The 17,283-nt window shown below is 37.7% G+C and overlaps 4 protein-coding genes across 4 annotated transcripts; all 4 read right to left on the bottom strand.

The window, feature by feature from the left end:
• Positions 1–1,520: 1,520 nt before the first annotated feature.
• Positions 1,521–6,788, bottom strand: DGK1 (diacylglycerol kinase1). Its single transcript, XM_021964892.2, has 8 exons — positions 6,578–6,788; positions 4,670–6,058; positions 3,922–4,288; positions 3,220–3,296; positions 2,764–2,883; positions 2,437–2,601; positions 2,022–2,159; positions 1,521–1,866 (listed from the first exon to the last, which is right to left on the bottom strand). The coding sequence occupies exons 2-8, from the start codon at positions 5,837–5,839 to the stop codon at positions 1,717–1,719; spliced, it is 2,187 nt and encodes a 728-aa protein (XP_021820584.2). The 5' UTR covers positions 5,840–6,058; positions 6,578–6,788; the 3' UTR covers positions 1,521–1,716.
• A 714-nt stretch (positions 6,789–7,502) lies between these two features.
• LOC110762259 (Ribosomal protein S19e family protein) lies at positions 7,503–9,521 on the bottom strand. Its single transcript, XM_021964864.2, has 4 exons — positions 9,323–9,521; positions 8,179–8,269; positions 7,875–8,058; positions 7,503–7,754 (listed from the first exon to the last, which is right to left on the bottom strand). The coding sequence occupies exons 1-4, from the start codon at positions 9,404–9,406 to the stop codon at positions 7,682–7,684; spliced, it is 432 nt and encodes a 143-aa protein (XP_021820556.1). The 5' UTR covers positions 9,407–9,521; the 3' UTR covers positions 7,503–7,681.
• Positions 9,522–11,592: 2,071 nt separating this feature from the next.
• On the bottom strand, positions 11,593–14,025 carry LOC148294626 (UDP-glycosyltransferase 83A1-like). The gene is made up of 2 exons (XM_088253868.1): positions 12,741–14,025; positions 11,593–12,600 (listed from the first exon to the last, which is right to left on the bottom strand). Exons 1-2 carry the CDS (start codon positions 13,240–13,242, stop codon positions 11,726–11,728), a joined length of 1,377 nt encoding a protein of 458 aa, XP_088109994.1. The 5' UTR covers positions 13,243–14,025; the 3' UTR covers positions 11,593–11,725.
• Positions 14,026–14,173: 148 nt separating this feature from the next.
• Positions 14,174–15,204, bottom strand: LOC110762400 (asterix-like protein). The gene is made up of 3 exons (XM_021965037.2): positions 14,957–15,204; positions 14,754–14,854; positions 14,174–14,408 (listed from the first exon to the last, which is right to left on the bottom strand). Exons 1-3 carry the CDS (start codon positions 15,197–15,199, stop codon positions 14,342–14,344), a joined length of 411 nt encoding a protein of 136 aa, XP_021820729.1. The 5' UTR covers positions 15,200–15,204; the 3' UTR covers positions 14,174–14,341.
• Positions 15,205–17,283: the final 2,079 nt, after the last annotated feature.

Genomic DNA, 17,283 nt, shown 5'->3' on the forward strand with positions numbered 1-17,283 from the left:
TCATCCAAATCCATTGGAGTCTTCCTAGTCTTGGCAACTTCAAATTGAATGTGGATGGCAGCTGTAAAACAGGTTCTTGGAAGATTTGTGCTGGTGGTTTGCTAAGGGACTCTAATGGAGCATGGATCTGTGGGTTCTCTGCAAATATTGGGATTGGAAATATTAATGAGGCTGAGCTATGGAGTCTTTTTAGAGGTTTGCAAATGGCTTGGGCCAAGGGCATTAGGTCCCTTGATATTGAATGTGATTCTTTGTTTGTTGTCTCTCTGATTGCTAAGGCTTGTAACCATTCACATCCTCTTTTTGTCTGATTGAAGACTGCAAGTTGTTACTTAACCGTGATTGGAGATGCAATGTCTCTCATATCTACAGGGAGCAAAACAGAGCAGCTGATCACCTTGCTAACTTGGGGTATGAGTTACCCTTGGGACTTCATATCTATGAGTCTGCTCCTGTCTCCCTCTCAAGCTTGTTGCTGGATGATGATCTAGGAAGAGCCCAAAGTAGGGCTGTGCCTTGTTAGCTTTTTTCTTTCTGGCTTCGGCCTGCCTTGTAACCAAAAAAAAAAAAAAAGAAGATAAAAGCCCAACTTTGGAGGCTTAGTTCAAGTTAGGAGGAAAGCCCTATTTTTTCATCATTTTTGAGCGGATGAGGGAGAAGGCCTCAACAAATAATGTACTATCTTGTAGTTCCATAGAATTTTGTTACTTTTTCTCAATTTTCCTTTCCCTATAGAATAACACAATTACCATAAATATTGTTTAGTACACTTTTATTATGTCAGAAAATATAATACTTGCTCTTCCACCGGTGTGTTTTGTTTTACGTATCTTAATGACATATAAAGAGAGAGAGGGAGAGGAAGTTTCTTAAATGAGATCCTTTTTTCTTTTTCCGAAATAGGCTTATTTACCATAGTATCCCTTGAAACTATGGTCAAACCCTACCTTCCTTTGCCTTGGTCATATTAGGGAGCTTACTTATCAACCAAATTACAAAATGCTCTAAATGCGTGAAGACAAGGAATGGAACACTTACATAGGCTATACTATTTAAACATATTTAATATATTTAAAAAGTATCGCCATGCGGCCATACTTCTTAAATATATTCATGTATTTAAATAGTATAGCAGGGTGACTATACTGGTTAAATATATTCAAATATTTAAATAGTATAGCCGCGTGGCTGTGCTACTTTAACTTTCGATCATTAAAAAAGTATAGCCGCGTGGCTATAATTTTTAAATATATTAGTCTAGCCGCGCGGCTATACTGCTTAATTATTTTCGAATATTAAAACCGAGTATAGCCGAGTGGCAGTACTACTTTTTTTAAAAATATTAGGAAAAAACCGATATACCATTTATATATATATTAAAAAAAAGACTCGCGCCACATGTCAAAAAAGTAATACCCAACTTCAAGCCTTGTAATTTATGATTTCCTCAATCCAAACGTCCTTATAAATCAAAGCTGTAAATGCAAAAATAATTCATAGCAGTCGGTCTTAGTCCGGTATCAACAAAACTGTGTGAAGTTCCCTTTCCATTGATGTTCAACAAGGTTCATTTACAACCATGCTCCAACTAGAAGCATCCTATTAAAACCACAAAAGGAAAGATACATGTGGTGATATGGTCAATATTTCTGAAAGAAAGAAAAGGAAGATACAATCAAAACTTTGATTACTAATCTAAGCAGCTAGAGGAAACTTCTAAGTCAGCCTCAGCGCCATTTCTTGAAGAAGAGCTCGCTTCTGCACAGCACTTATTACATGATTGGTCTCCGCATTCTCAAGAACATCAGTGATAATGGCAGCTGCATGACCAAGTGGCTCCTCAGCAGCCCTCTTCAACATGAAGGCCTGAACACCACATGAGATAATATGAAAAGAGTAGACAAATATTTAGCTATAAACTTGATTGTCATTGGAAGAGAATCTATAGGAACTGCTGCAAGTAAAGCCTAAATTCGATGATACTAATCAACACCCTTTTGTCCAGAAAGAGAGAGAGTGACCTGGCCGTGGTGGGATATAGCCAATGTACAAGGTTGCTGAAACCAAGGCTCCCCATCAACCTGAACAGGCAATGCAGCAAAGAGATGTATCTTAATTGACTGCCCCTGTGCCAGTCTTCGAGCACGAGAAAGCCCAACCTGTCCCAAACAGAACAGCAGTTCAGAGACATAGCACGCATTACCAATTATAGTGATCCATTATAAATTGAGATTACCAAACTTTAGGGACTACAAGCCAAAGTAAATAATCAAAACAGCCAAACGAGTATTTATGCTAAAATGTAATCTAGCTTAGAATGAGCATTTTACATATCCTAATATCCTGGAAAAATAAACTAGCAAAATTCCAATATGTAAGTATGTAAGTATGTGTATCGCATATCAAGAGGTAGAGCATCCACAAATACCCAAATACCTGAAGTTTCCCAAGGTGCCATGTTCCAGAAATGCTCACAACCTCAAGTATTTTATCATGCATAGATTGTGGATCAAAATTATCATAAGTTTCATCTTCATTTTGCCACAAATCTACACCGCCCATGTAGCTTCCAATATTCGCAACAAGTACACCTTCGGCATCCTGAAAATGTGTCTAAAAATTAGAAATTGTCCAGCACTGATAATCTCATAATTAGTCAATCATGATATATCCAGACAGCCAAAGCTCAAGCAATATGGTGATGATTTCTGAATCAGCAACTAAAGTGTTGTGTCTTTATGGTTAAAATCTTTTCATACTCACCTCAGGGACCTCTATCTCAACACCATCTACTTCAACTCGAACTTGCCAAGGAAAATCCACAAATGTTCTATCCATTATACCCTTAGCACCTTCTCTTGCATAAAGGACTTTATTCATGAACTGCAGGTATATAACAATTGCAACAACATAACTGATGTCAACAGCTTAAGTAGGAAATCTCAAAGTAAAATCCAAATAAAACTACTAACAAACAACAATTGCAGCAAGAAGCAGCAGACAGATTTAAAATGCGATCCACACAGGTTGAAGTATGATATCAACTTTAATTCCATTCCGATTTATAAGTTACAACCACATTTGATCTTGGACTCCAATAGTACACTAGCCTCTGCTCCATAGCTCCCCTATTACTACTAAACTCAAGAACCGATCCACCAGAGTCTAATGCCTGGTACAGTGTAAGGGAGATTGATTTGAATTAAGGTTTGGTATTACCTGATTATAAAACTTCTCTGGATTCTCCTCCCGTAGATTATGAATGTCCAGAGCAACCTTTGCATCACACCCAATTCCTGCAAATGAAGCATGCCAGAGTTGGTTATGAATGCGAAGACAAATGAGAGCCCAGTCAACGTGATGTAGGGCATAAATAAAGAGGCACAGAAGTAATAATAATCCCCATGCAGTTAGTACAAAGTATAAGTTGTTAAATCTCAAAAGTATATTAGCCAAACTGACTCATCAAACAACCAAAATAGCCATTGGTTCATTGTAGACTGTTTTAGAATATCCGCCGAATAAACTCCAACACAGACCATGTCCAGGCAAATTTCTTTTTTTTGTTTTTCCTTTTTTTCTTACAGAAGAAATCCAATTAACAGTAACAGTATGTTATTTATACGGACTGAAAAATCAGAAGACAATAAAGATGTAAAGCCAAACCAATTGGCAATATTTTTCATAATAAACAACAAACCACTTGATAACTGACCCAATACAACCAAATAAGACTAGGGGCACAAAACTAATGTGAGCTGATTTGAGAACTTTGTTGGAGCCATAACTCAAGTCAATAACTATAGACATACTAAGAACCTGAGAACCAGAAAAATCCAACCAAAATCCAGCACTCCAACTAACTACCCTGAGTTATTTCATTTATAAACCAGACGATCACAAGGTAATATGATTACTTACCGAGATAGTTGTTCATAAACTTTGGCGATTGGAGCTGCTTCCCTTGTTGATTTACAATTGCTACCTTCCAACGATCAAGAATGGTTACTGCAGCATGCTCTATGTGGTGCAAAACTGTGCAAAGGCCTCCTTGTCTCTCCACTGAGCCCAAACCACCTCCCCATGACAAAACTCTAGCCAGATCATTCCCTGTTCCGGCAGGTAGAATAGCAACTGGAGGAGGAGACACAAAGTTTTGCTTTTCTATGGCATTCAGAACCCAACCAACAGTACCATCTCCCCCACAAACAAGAACTCTGAAGTGCGGCACCTTTCTGAATAAATAAAGACCCGCTTCTGGTCCTTGTGTTGAGCTCAGCTCAAAAACCTACATGAAACACAAGCACATGCAACAATTAAGCAACAATATATGATATATCAGAAATATTAACCAAACTCCATAGAAATCAACTGAGGAGAGAGCCCAGCATGTGATGTTGATAACCATCAAAAATTAGAATTTACTGTTAGGACTTCCTGTTTCGCTAAGGGGCTAAACTAGTAAATCTTAATTTTTCAAACCCATGGACATTTAAACCTTAAGCCTTAGTAATAACCTTACTTGGCTCATTTGAAAAGAAAAGAAGGGAAATCTTTTTTACACATTACAGAAATTTAAACCTTAAACCTTACTTAAAGACCTCACTGGGCTAAACAAATGAAGGCAAATATATTTTTCCAATTAATCAAGATGGTAAAGAAATCAAACCTGAACAGGATTGAGAAGAATATTCAACCGTTGCCTCAGTGAATTCCCACGCTGAGCCCCACTCTTCTTGTTGATAAAAACTAACAAGGGTCTTGCATCTGGTGACAAATCAATCAACTCGTATTTTTGTTTCATCCCTAAAACCTGAGACTCATCCTTCTTACTGCTTGAGGAGCTCCTTTTGAGACTAGGCTTAGAATCCAATTTCCTATCTACATCACCATCTTGGTGCTGCAAATCCACATTCAAAGTACCATTACGGTTTTCCTCAATTTCATGAGAACCATTAACAGCTTGATGAGTATCAGCTGTGCTTTCTGTGGAAATATCCCCAGTACCACCACTATTTCCCGTATCAACAGAGGTTTCATTTCCATGCTTGGACTTCTTGCTCTGACTCCTAATAGTTGCACGTACTGAAGAGGCTATCTCATTGGCCCCCTGAGTAATGGAGCTCAAAAATCCACCAGCGGAAGTCTGGTTCGATTCCTTTACATGAAGAGGGGATAGAATCAACCTTCTGTATGGACCTAAATCACAAATATCACCTGTTTCATTGGACAAGCTACTATGGCAATCAACATGTACCAGTCTTTGACACCACAAGCAGCACCATATTGGGGATCCACCAAGAAAAGACCCACTACATGGCTCTTCACAATAGCTGCAGAAAGAAGTTTCATCGGGTTGATCTGTTACCTCATTCCAACGGACAGCCCATTGGTGCATCACATGCTCATATCCCATCATGGATACACACTTGCAATCCTTGTGGGCACTAGAAGAGCAGCTTAGGTGAGCCGCTGCACCACAAATACTGCAACGGTGACTAAAACTGTCTGAAGCTGTCATAGGTCCGAGAGTTTGAGAAGGGCTCATGGACTTTAAGCATACACAGCAATTCAAATTCTTTCCACGAGATACCGATTCTAAAACCCAAGTATGAGGAGCTATAGGAACTTTGTGACGTGCCTTGGGATTTTTCTTTGACCTGGCTATTGCTTTCATCCAACTTAGATTGATATTTCTCCTCCATTGGAATGCAGAGTAGGCTATAGTCAAAATTCCAACTAGAGCAGCGATAAGGCAAGAGACAATAAAAAGGCGATCCGTGGGATTCTTGTTGTTCCAATTGGAGAAAAAAATATCAATGTCACCATCATCATCCATCCTCAATGGCTACTTCTTTGATCTACATGCACATAAGCATCAAATTGCCCAATCCCAGTTTAATTAGCCTCAAACTCATATATCCTCCAATATGGTTTCATCATTCTATAACATTATCAAAAGCCTTAAACTCATTTGCGGACCCAACTCAATTCATAATGTGCAACAGAGTGTCGAACAATGCTTTTGATAGGTGCTACTCACTGTAACCGCTTCAACCTATAAACAACCGAAAACGTTTCACAAGTAAAGCAAATATCATTCCAAATATTTCTACAAAGCACTTGCTACCATGAGTGGTAGTTTCATATCAATAATCAGAGGTAAAAGCAAGATACAAAATACATGTAACATGAAGGAAATACAAATTCCACAGTTCTATCATAATGTAGTGATATTTTTAATTTAAATGACAGTCCTGTGGGAAAGAAAAAAAAAAAAAAAAAAAAAAAACACCTCCATCTTTAGAGACCAAAGCAACACACAACCTTCACGCCACACAAAACCAGCTTCATACTGCACTTTCTATTCCAATTTCTCGGAAACCAAACGGAATAGTCTAAAAGCAAAACATAACATACGTACATACATTCTAATATGTAACTACGAATACATATGTATCAGTATGTCTCGATTTTGAAATAATAATCAATAAAGACATTGAACCGTGAAGATTTCGGAAATTAAAAGTGAAAGGATTAAATTTTTTGAAAAAAAAAAAAAAACAACGGAACTTACAGTGACGTTCCGTGGAGATGGAGATGGATCGCGCCGATCAGAGAAAACCCTAGCCTTAGCTTGATCCACGCTGAGAGGGAAAGTTCAGAGTGTAGGAATCGAAGCAAAACCCAAATCCAGGGAAAGGCTTTTCCACTTCTTATTTAATTTTTTATTTTTGATATTTTTTGGGTTTCTTGAGCTCTAATTTGTATTAGTTTTAAGATTCTGATGCAAAGTGGTAGTCGAGTCTAGATGGCGCGTAGAGATACGAATCTATTTGTCGAGGCCCCACGTGGCCAAAGCAGAGGGTATGAGGTGGAGCGCTATTTGCGGGTCCCACTGCCAGAATACATGACAGCTCCCCTTTGCTTCGAACTTTTGTGGGCCGACAAACATATATATTGAATTGAGAAAAAAAATTAAGATTAACACATTAATCGTTAAGCTTATCAAAACTTTTATCATTAGAGCAACTTCAATATCAATTTTAAATTTGATAGCTTATGTCAAGTATTTCTCATAAAATAGTTGGACTAATTTTTCAGGGTTTAGAATTTGCTCTAAATTAATCCATTTTACAAAGAGTACTCCAATTTAAGTGCAAGAAGGCGAACTCACTGTCTTAATGAACTGGCCAAATCCGTATCTGCCAAAAGTAGACTAATTTAATTATACAAACAGAAAAAAATGAAAAAAACGCTAATTTTTGACAAGCCGCGTCAAGCAATCAAAGAGCTCAGTTAATATTTGGATGATTTTTCTACAAAATGCTGCTGCGTTTTATGACTAGGCTGCTCTTGCCCTATAATTTAAATGCAGGGAAATTCCGGATAAGCTTAAATTCAATGGGCATGGAGCCAAAATACATAGGGCCATCATTGTGTAGAAGTAAGAGAGTAGGATTGGGCTTCAAGAACAAAACTTCAATTAAGAAAAGCCGAAGTCAACAAAGTAGCACATGGAAATTAAATTGAATAACAAAGGAAGCCATGTTCATGGTAAAAGTGACAGGCACAACATAAAATATCAAAATCCTTCCTATATCTGCTCTCAATCAAACTTTAACTGCAAAAAGTATATAACTATTTTGCATCAATAATCAAAGACTTTCAAGTAAATCTCTTAGATTGCAACAGCAATCCGTCCAGCAACTTGGTCGAGATCCCGCTGGCCATTGGATGTGATTTTCCTTCCACTAAAACACAGGAACACAATTAGTTCAATAGCCAAAAACTTTAACTCATGTTGTTGTTGTTTGTCATAATCACAGCCCTACCCCCGAAATTTATATACGACACTGATGAAAGAAACTCACCCTTTGGAGTCAAGGTCAATGATGTTCATCTTCTGCAATTGCTGAAGTATGTGACGAGCAACAGCGCCACTGCTTTTACAGAAGTGGGGTGGGCGACTGCCATTCCTCCTGCTCCCTCCATAAATCCTGCGGAAGGCACCAACACCAAGACCGCCCCTCAAGTAGATTTTCCTTGCCATGGATGCTACAAAGAAAAATGATTTAAGATAAGCAGATGCACAGTATACAGTTTAATCAGAACAATAATTGTTGGAGTTTTTGTGTGTGTGCATATGTGGAAAAAGGGAGAGAGAAGTCTGCATACCAGATCTAATATAGTACCAATCAGGGTCATATGGAGCAAGCTCCTTGAATGTACCAGTCTTCACAATATCCGTCCAGTCAGGAAGCTCAATCTATTGGGAAGAACAAAAAAATACATGAGAAGAGAATCCACATTGAAAAGGAACATAGCAAGAAAAAGTAACTGCTAGAGAATGAGGAAAGAGGAACTTCCAAAAACAAAGGTTCATCAAACAAATGAAAGACACTAAATGATTGAAATGATCCACAGTCAACACCGGCAAAGACACATCTACATTCAAAGTCACTCGACTATTAGCACTTCTCTTTTTAATTTCAAAATAAAAACATCTACATTAAAAGATTATGAAAGAAAAAAACAAAAAACTTCTAGCAAAGAGTAGGTAAAAAATTGTAGCACCATCAACACCAATAACTAGGTTTTTTCATAAAGTTATAGCAACCATTACAAGTTCCCATAACGCACATTGTATGCCACCTATGTTCACTCAAAAACACTGAGAAACATAACATATTACAAGATGCTTAAAACAAGTGATATTCTTGAAACAGAGCTTTAAGGGACCAAAACAACACAAGGCAGATATGGCATCACAATTTAATACCCTCAGTCCACCAGCACCATTCGATAGAGAAAATGCCATATGCAGTTAAGTTCTTTTTTCTTTTTTGAGGAATTATCATCCAATAATTTGGTTTTCTCATTATAAGCCAAAATCAGTTTCCTCTATTAAAAAAAACTAAATCTTTAACAACTCAAGAAAAACCAAAATTGACCCATATAATAGATCCAATGAATCCCACCAACGCAGCCTCCCATTTCATTTTTTCCCCCACTAAATATAACACTCACTTCATCATCTTATTTTCACAAAATTGCTTTCCTAAGGGCATTGTCAACATGGGTCCTCCTGAAACCGAACACAAACTCTTTCCCTCTCACCCACCTAGACTAACTCCCAATCAAAATTAATATACAAACTATCAGAAATTTTTATGTTGCAGAACCAAAACTGAACCTAAAAGTTCGAATTATCTAAGCTTGCAATATCTGCATCCCTACATTATTACATACACGACTAATACTGACAAAATACGTATACAAATACATAAGGAGAAGGAGAGAGAGAGAGAGAGAGACTGACTTTGCCAGAGCGTTTCAGGTGAGCAGCGTAGGCCTTGACGAACACATGAGGGGACACGTCTTTTACTGTTCTTGCCGTCTCCATTTTCGGATTATGTAAAGCTTTGCTTCTTCCTCTACTTCTTCTGCTGCTTACTGCTGCGGCGGAGCTCACCTCCGAGTCTTCTGACTTGTGCGTATGAGAGGGGTGCAAGCAAGGTTTGGGATTAGGGTTTTATTTAGTTTGGGCTATGGAGCCTAAACCCGAAACTACATATTTACCCCTACCCCCATTTGTTATTTTCTCTCTCAGTTAGATTCATGGATTGGGCTTTTTCTTCTTCAAGTTTTCCATATTTGGGTCAAACAAATCAGTTTTGGCCTAAAGCTTGCAGATTTATTTTCTATATATTGTAGGCCCAAGCTCAAATAACAAAGATTTAAGAATACTTTATTATGTTTTTGGTCTATGTGGAGGTGAGCTTGATTTTGCCACATCACCCACTTAGATTCACGTCGTCAATTGTGATGGCGTTTTAGAATCACTATCCAAAAGTGCTTCTGGTCTATCTAGAATCACTTCTAAACGAGCCCTTAATGAAGGTGATGATAGTCAATGTGAAACACCATACCTTGATCATGGGCCAAATTGCAATTTGACTATGGTTTCAAAGTCACTGCTATAAATAAGCCTTTTTAATTTTTTGTTAAATTAACCAAATTCTTGACTGACTAGGTCTCTTAGGTTTTTTTTTTCAATATATATCGCATTGGAAAAACAGAGTCAAAAACTAAACACCACTCTAAGCTCAACATCTTCCAGGTATACACACATACACAAGAACGATAAACAACAAAAAGAGAAAAAAGGTGAATTGGGTTCTGTCTTTGTAATCAAAGAGTCCTACTAGGATTCAATTACCACCTATACATATATATATATATAAGTAAATTCAGCCTTGATTTACTTGAGTTGTTTTGCCAGCCATTTGCTTGATCATTTCTTCCAAGTGATCGATGATCAAACGGTCCACGATATATATACATGGAAGCAGAACATGGACAAGGAGCAATGATGAGCTCAGGCCAGCTGCCAGTGGGATTTAGGTTTATGCCAACAGATAAGGAGTTGATCACTCACTATCTAATGAACAAGGTGTTTCATAGGCCTGTGCCAGCTGCTGAGGCAATTCAGGACATTGATGCAACCCAATTCTACAGCACCCATCCGAAGAATTTAGGTAATAATTTTCTACCTTGTGAAGTTGTGATCATATATATATATATATATATGAGATTCATGAGTTATATGATATTATATGGATATGTATGTATGTATGTCTTTGTTTCAGGTAAACCCTGGCTAGCTGGGAGGAAGACGGTGAGTTGGTGATTTATCTTGATCCTGAAGCTATAAGCCTATTTTAGGTCACATGCAATGACATATAAAAAATGTACTTACAAATTTTAAGTGATTCTCGATGTAATATTAATATATTAATTGCATATGCAGTAACATTCTCCTGTGGAGAGAGAGAGTGGTTCTTCTTTATCCATGAAGACGACGAAAATTGCAGTGCAAGTGCCCAAGGAAGAAGAAATATTCGAGTAGTTGGAAATGGGGTAGGGTTTTGGAAACCAAATGGATCAGAAAACCCTATCCACAATGAAGATGGCAATGTCTATGCCTCCAAGATCTTTCTCACTTACTTTTCTGGAAGTCTCAGGAAAGCAAAGAAAACACATTGGAAAATGGTGGAATACCATTTGCACTCAGACTCTCACACGGAAGAAGAGTACCAAGGTAAAAAGAAAGTGAGAAATATTGAATCATTTGGCATAAGAGAAATGTGTTATGTGGCTATCGTCTTTCCATTTGTACCATCTTTACTGACCACTTCTTTAATGAAGGCGGCCCCACAAGAGTATGTGAGACACAATGTGTTTTAGTTTTGTAATTTTCTTTATTTAAAAGATTAGTTTTTACTAATTTAATCTCATAATATTAAATTGTGGTTTTTTTAGCAATTAAGTTAACTAAAATTATTTTCAGGGTTTTAAAAAATTTTACGTTTTGAGTCCTCTCCATTTATATATCTAATATAGCTGCCAATGCCATTTAGTTAACTCTATTAGTTTTGGACGCAGTGCAGAGAAGAGAATGGGTATTGGGCCAACTGAAAAGAGGAAATGCTTACAATGGTCTTTGAGGATTGAGGATTTGCAGAATTTTTTTAATTTTTTAATTTTTTATTTCTTAATAATTTATTGTTTAAATAATACAGGCAGCCAAAAGCGAAGTACTTGATCTTTTATTCTTTAATTAAAATATATAGAAGTCTAATCTTCTATATATATTTTTTAGAGCTGCAATAAGTATTTTATGACTGTAAATGAGGACATGTATTTATATACCATTTATGCTTCATTGCTTCATGTGTTCAATGAAACGTTCCAAATTATTTGTAGAAGATCCTCCACTGATGCTCTCTTCCGCCATTTGTTTGAGCTTTGTTGCATTTACTTTTATACCTTCATCAGCAAGCAAACCATCCAATTTTTTTCTGATTTCATGCCTTGTAACAATCCCATAATCATCTGGGTTCAAGCACAAGCCAACTTTGTAACCATTACATATGCAACAGCAGTTGTAAAACTGATCTGCAAAATAAGGCCAACAGAGAAATGGAACCCCCATGCTTATGCCATCCATGGTTGAGTTCCAGCCACAATGGGTCAAGAAACAAGCAATAGCTGGGTGAGCCAGCACCTTTTCTTGAGGTGCCCAGTGAACCATCTTCCCATGGTTAGCCACTCTCTTTTCATACCCGTCTGGGAATTTGGCAGAAGAGCCATTGATGAGGTCTGATCGATTCACCCATAAGAACGGTTGACCGACAAGTTCAAGGCCTAATGCTAGTTCATCAATTTGGTGCTGGCTGAACATGGAGCTGCTGCCAAATGCAACATAAACAACTGATCCAACCGGTTGCCTGTTGAGCCAGCCCAAGCAAGTTGAGTCCTCTGGCCAAAAGTTCCCGGCAGGTTTTCCATTTGCAAGTAATGGACCAAGTGGAAACATGTTTGGGACTAAATCACCGACAGAGGGGTTGAGCTCCTGAAACCAGTTACACAGAAGCCAGTCACTTTTTTTCACATTCTGGTGAATGGCGAAGAAATGCTGGAACATGATCTTCTGCGTTGACTCGTTCCCGGGATAACTCCACACAATGTCAGCACTAGTCACAGGGGGCAGGTCTGATGATAGTTGAACCTTATTCCCCTTCATTGTTGGAGTTCCTACAAAAGTTCAATTTTGTAATTAGACAGATCATCAGTAGAAAAGATATAGATATAAAGATATGATATGTAGTTCAAACTAGACTAAGTATAAAGATCAACTAATTTGTATAGCTTTCATCTAAGACTTAGTTGCGTACCATTGGAGTCTATAACCCCAGCCTCAATAAGCTTTCGAATGTTGAGTGTCAAGGCCAAAACTCCTGGTGCAGATGGCCAGAAGAGTGCTGACTTAAGCTCCATCTTCTCCGCCATCTCCAAAGCCCAACCAAAAACTGCATCGGCTATGACACAGGTCACCTGATTACCCTCCAGGTTGGCCTTGTTTAACAAATTTTCCACATGACCAGGCATGACTTTGAATACACTCTCACCCAACTTACGTTCATCATTTCGCACATCTTCTTTGGGTAATCCATCAGGGACCGCGACAAGCCTGACCTGATCATACTGCTCACCATCCAATTCCGGATGTGCGGCCACCAGACGTGCATGTACAAACTCTGTTATCACAAGTGTGACCTTGATTCCACGACCAGCAAATAGGTATGCCAACTTTATGAATGGTGCAACATGCCCTTGCATAGGGTATGAAACAAGTAGCACATGGATAGAATTTTCTTGAACGTGTCTTTGTTCCATGTTTCTTATTTGTCTTTCCTCACACTTTCTGTATGGTTTTGTCTCAGATAGAAGTAAAAATAAAGCACAAGTAAAAGAGGCGAAGAAGAGACTATGAGCTCAAAATATGCAATAGCCCTTTATAAAGGGTAAATGGCATGCTTTCTCCACTGGTTTAGATATTTCAGTCATTCTTTTTTAGGAATATATATTAGTTTCTAAAGTAGCATTCAGCCATTTCCCGCGTTTGTTATGCAAAAATCCAACATCAGCTTTGCATGAAAGATTATAATATACTTGATAGTACTCATTCATCCTTGATGTAAGAATTTCTCTTCCAGATATTGTGAACAAAAAACCTATTTTGAAGGCTGAAATTCATGGGAACAGTATGTCATGTGAGGCCATAGACTGCCATAGTATTGAAATCTAATAAAAGAGAAAACTAATTTTACAGTACAATAATTATTGGCTATAACATCTTTTACTCATATTCATGACATGACACAAAAGAAGAGAACACAAAACATTCAGCACATAAACTATTTCCCATAACATAAACATTCAGCACCTTCCAGATTACTATAAGCACATTCAATAATGGAGGAGGAGGAGGAACTTACCACTCTCAGCTGTATGCTTTGAAAAAAAAAAAAAAGCATCCCAAAATATAAGGATCATGATTTCAAATATATTATGTTCGATGATATAGCCCAAAGTATGATGAAATTGATCGAAAAAATGTGCACATTAACCCAACCAATAGACTGGTTTGATGAATGTGCAGCAACAATCATTCCCATTACAATGAAATACAATCCCCAAACAATTGTATCATAAAGTGCCAGTTAATTTGACATGGTAGGGCTATAAGCCTCTACATAGCCCATCTCTTTGAGTTTAAAAGGAGCACTAGCATGAGAAAACACCAAAAGACAGATGAACTGCAGACTAGGAAAAAATTAAAAACTTCAATAGAATTGATATAAGAAGCACATTAGTTTGCCTTCATATTGGTCCATCAAACTTCAACAACAGTTTGCATCTAGAAAAACAAAATCATAACCAGATAAAGAAAAACCGCTTAGTATTACATCTAAACTCTTTCGTCCAAGGAGTTTCAACTTTTTTGTGTGCCCGGACGAGCAGGTCCAAAGTAGTTGGTTACCAATCCCATAATAGCAAACCTGTTATTGAGACAAAAGACAGAAAAGGGAAGGCTTCAGAATAGAACAGATGACAAAATTTACAATCCCATCACATTCATTCAAGAAGAATGAAATAAACCCATAAATTATGGTGAATACAAATAGCATTTGAGCGTAACAGACTCACTATTTTCAGCTAAAGCTGAGATTTTTAATTTTGAATCTCATAGAAAAACAACAGTTCTTCAGAAACTATTGTTGCGTAGCTTTGATAAATTAATAAATTACACAGAAAATACATGAGACATTTAAGTAAATAAGCAAAAAGAAAAAAAAGAGAGTGAAAACATAGATGAGAGAATTAGGAGAAAGAGTTGAACTGACATCATGGCCATGGAGATCTGTTTGATGTCGTTTTCAAGGTTCTTCATGTTGACCAGTGACTGAGCACAGAATATGATGGCAAGCCACGAGCACAGCTTATACTGAAGCAAGCATATTCAATATTCTAAATTCAATTTAAAATAACCAAAATGAATTAAAGAGAGTGAGGGAAGGGGGGAGAGAGAGAGAGAGAGAGTACGGACGCGAAACATGACGCCGGCGATACCGAAGACGACGGCGATCAAACCGGAGTAGTCCACTGGAAGATCTTGCGGTGCCAACGCTGACGGCACGTAGCGCTTCACCGCCGATGGCTGACGCGGATCGTTGGCCGTCGATGACATCTCTCCTCCTCTAATGATCGAATCTGCTCTGGCTTTATTTTTTTGGTACCAGTTTTTGAGACGTTTTGGATGTGGAAAGATCTCAACGAGAAAATTTGACATATCGGGCAAGAGTCGAAATGAAATTAAAATAGAAATAGTCAATACTACCCTCAATGCTCTTTGGAATGTGTTAGGATAGAAACGACATTCTCTCAATTCTTCGAAATTAAATTGACCCATATGCGTACCAATTGTTGAAACTCTTGTTAACAATGTGGCTTTCTAGTTTGATTAGAATTAGAATTTGAATGATTTTTCCTTTATCTACATCTGTAAATCTCAACTGGATTAAACCCACTTTAATTTTGGGCTTCAGTTCTTTAAACCATTTGTCAACATCAACACAAGCAAAAGCAGCGACCGTCTAAATATTTTGCATCAAAATACTCTTCTATATGCAAAGAGATAATGCGAAGACTGGAACAGACTCATCTTATGAACAATCTCAGAAAATGTGGCAGAGAAGCTTCTTCAGATGCTTATATCGGAACTGAATTTGAAACCAGCCGCAAATTTATATTGCACATCCGGCAAACAAAAGGAAACGGATGCAAGATTTTTACTCCGTAACCGTAGGATCAACGTGTAAAAGTTTCTATATTTTTTTTTAGACAAAAATTACTCCAAATTAAAAATGGTAACACTTTCATTCAAATTAATGGTAAAACACAAACCCCCTTTCAGTACACATATTCATGTATTCTACGACTTTAATTGGCTCATGAATATGTTCCTATTTTTGCATCTGTTAAACTTTTAATTTTGAACCCAGATTGGGTTTAACACACAGGTTTACTGACATGGAAAACCATGACGATCAAGGGTGCAACTACAATTTATTTCTTGTTGATAAACCAAATGCAGCTAATCAAATTGACAAAAGTGATCAAAATTCGATTACTTTGGCTGGGTTGTCAATTCAACTTAGCAACCAATATGGCCTTCATAGGCTAGAATGCAAGTCAAACAGCATGTCCAAGCTCGTTTAAGCACCAAAAATAAAATTGGGTTCCGCTTTGATTCTAATGATAGACAAGTCGGCAGGCCAGGCGTTTAAAAAACAAAAAGGAAGCCAGCGCGCGCAGCTGGGCTAAAAGCACCGCACAGACAGCAGCAACTGGTTGGGTCATTTTGTCGAGCATTTGGTGGGCACCTCAGGGTCGCCCACCAACATCACAAGGGGTCATCAGCGGAGATTCTCAGGGAGTTTTCCGGCGTCCATGGGGTCAAGCGACCCCATTTGTCCCTCTGTGGGTCCGCCCCTGCTTACAATACACACAGTTCCCTCCAGAGGCCTCTCTCAGGTTTCAACATTGTGCAATAACAAATGTGTAACACGTAACTACTAGAACAAGATGAAGAAACAGGATCTAGTATCAACTCGGCAAACAAGATACATTGCCCACAGTATTTTTCAAAAATGATGCACAAAGGCACCCCTAAATTTTCAGGAGAATATTCTGAAATCTAAAAGTGCTGCAACACATGAAGGACAAAGGAAGCAAAACTTCTAGTGAAAGAAAAAAGTTCAGACCATATATTCAAATGGTTATGTAATAACAAGCTGGCTCACCCTCGAAAGTAAAATGAAAGCAGAAACGTACATATTATATACACTGCTTATCTAACATACTAATAAAGAGTTAACCACTGTTTCAAACTTGGTTATGGAGTTCCAATCCCACTGATTAGATGTTAACCAGACATCATTTATTCTTTTCGCTCTGAAACTAGTGGCACACAAGAAGCGCGATAAAGCAGGCAGCATATTATGGACTACCCTATCTTTTATGCCTGCTGTAGAAGTCATGGTAAATCAAGTAGGGATACCAAGGGGAACCTAAAACAAATCGAAGAGGGATTCCAACATCACCAAAACCAGGCCACTTCATAAACCACCCAGAAGAATAAATCCCCATTGACTTTTGCACAACTGAACCGAAATCCAGATAAAATTTCTCTTACTTCTTTAAAAACTTAAACAAGTCACCAAATAACTAATTAACTAACATTCTTTAGGGCCAACCTCTTAATTCTTGCTTTTACCCAAAAAGTATTCTTAATTTTAGAAATAAGATTGAAAATTTCAGAACTTAAGACCATAGAGAGTCCCTCTTCTCATAATTCTTAGTTGGTCCAAAATC

The sequence above is a fragment of the Prunus avium genome, chromosome 5 (genome assembly GCF_965620075.1).
Source record: "Prunus avium chromosome 5, drPruAviu1.hap1.1, whole genome shotgun sequence".
Lineage (NCBI taxonomy): Eukaryota > Viridiplantae > Streptophyta > Magnoliopsida > Rosales > Rosaceae > Prunus > Prunus avium.

Bases quoted from the DNA above. Each gene is read 5' to 3' on its own strand.
- DGK1 (XM_021964892.2), bottom strand. From the start codon at position 5,839: ATGGATGATGATGGTGACATTGATATTTTTTTCTCCAATTGGAACAAC. The intron at 3,297-3,921 runs GTAAGTAATCAT...CTTCATTTGCAG, and splicing joins GTTTATGAACAACTATCTCG to GAATTGGGTGTGATGCAAAG. The intron at 2,602-2,763 runs GTGAGTATGAAA...ACACATTTTCAG, and splicing joins TTGAGATAGAGGTCCCTGAG to GATGCCGAAGGTGTACTTGT.
- LOC110762259 (XM_021964864.2), bottom strand. From the start codon at position 9,406: ATGGAGACGGCAAGAACAGTAAAAGACGTGTCCCCTCATGTGTTCGTC. The intron at 8,059-8,178 runs GTATGCAGACTT...TTTTCTTTGTAG, and splicing joins TTGGTACTATATTAGATCTG to CATCCATGGCAAGGAAAATC. The intron at 7,755-7,874 runs GTGAGTTTCTTT...CCTGTGTTTTAG, and splicing joins ATTGACCTTGACTCCAAAGG to TGGAAGGAAAATCACATCCA.
- LOC148294626 (XM_088253868.1), bottom strand. From the start codon at position 13,242: ATGGAACAAAGACACGTTCAAGAAAATTCTATCCATGTGCTACTTGTT. The intron at 12,601-12,740 runs GTACGCAACTAA...GAACTTTTGTAG, and splicing joins TGGGGTTATAGACTCCAATG to GAACTCCAACAATGAAGGGG.
- LOC110762400 (XM_021965037.2), bottom strand. From the start codon at position 15,199: ATGTCAAATTTTCTCGTTGAGATCTTTCCACATCCAAAACGTCTCAAA. The intron at 14,855-14,956 runs GTCCGTACTCTC...TGCTTGCTTCAG, and splicing joins TCGCCGGCGTCATGTTTCGC to TATAAGCTGTGCTCGTGGCT. The intron at 14,409-14,753 runs GTCAGTTCAACT...TCTCAATAACAG, and splicing joins CAGATCTCCATGGCCATGAT to GTTTGCTATTATGGGATTGG.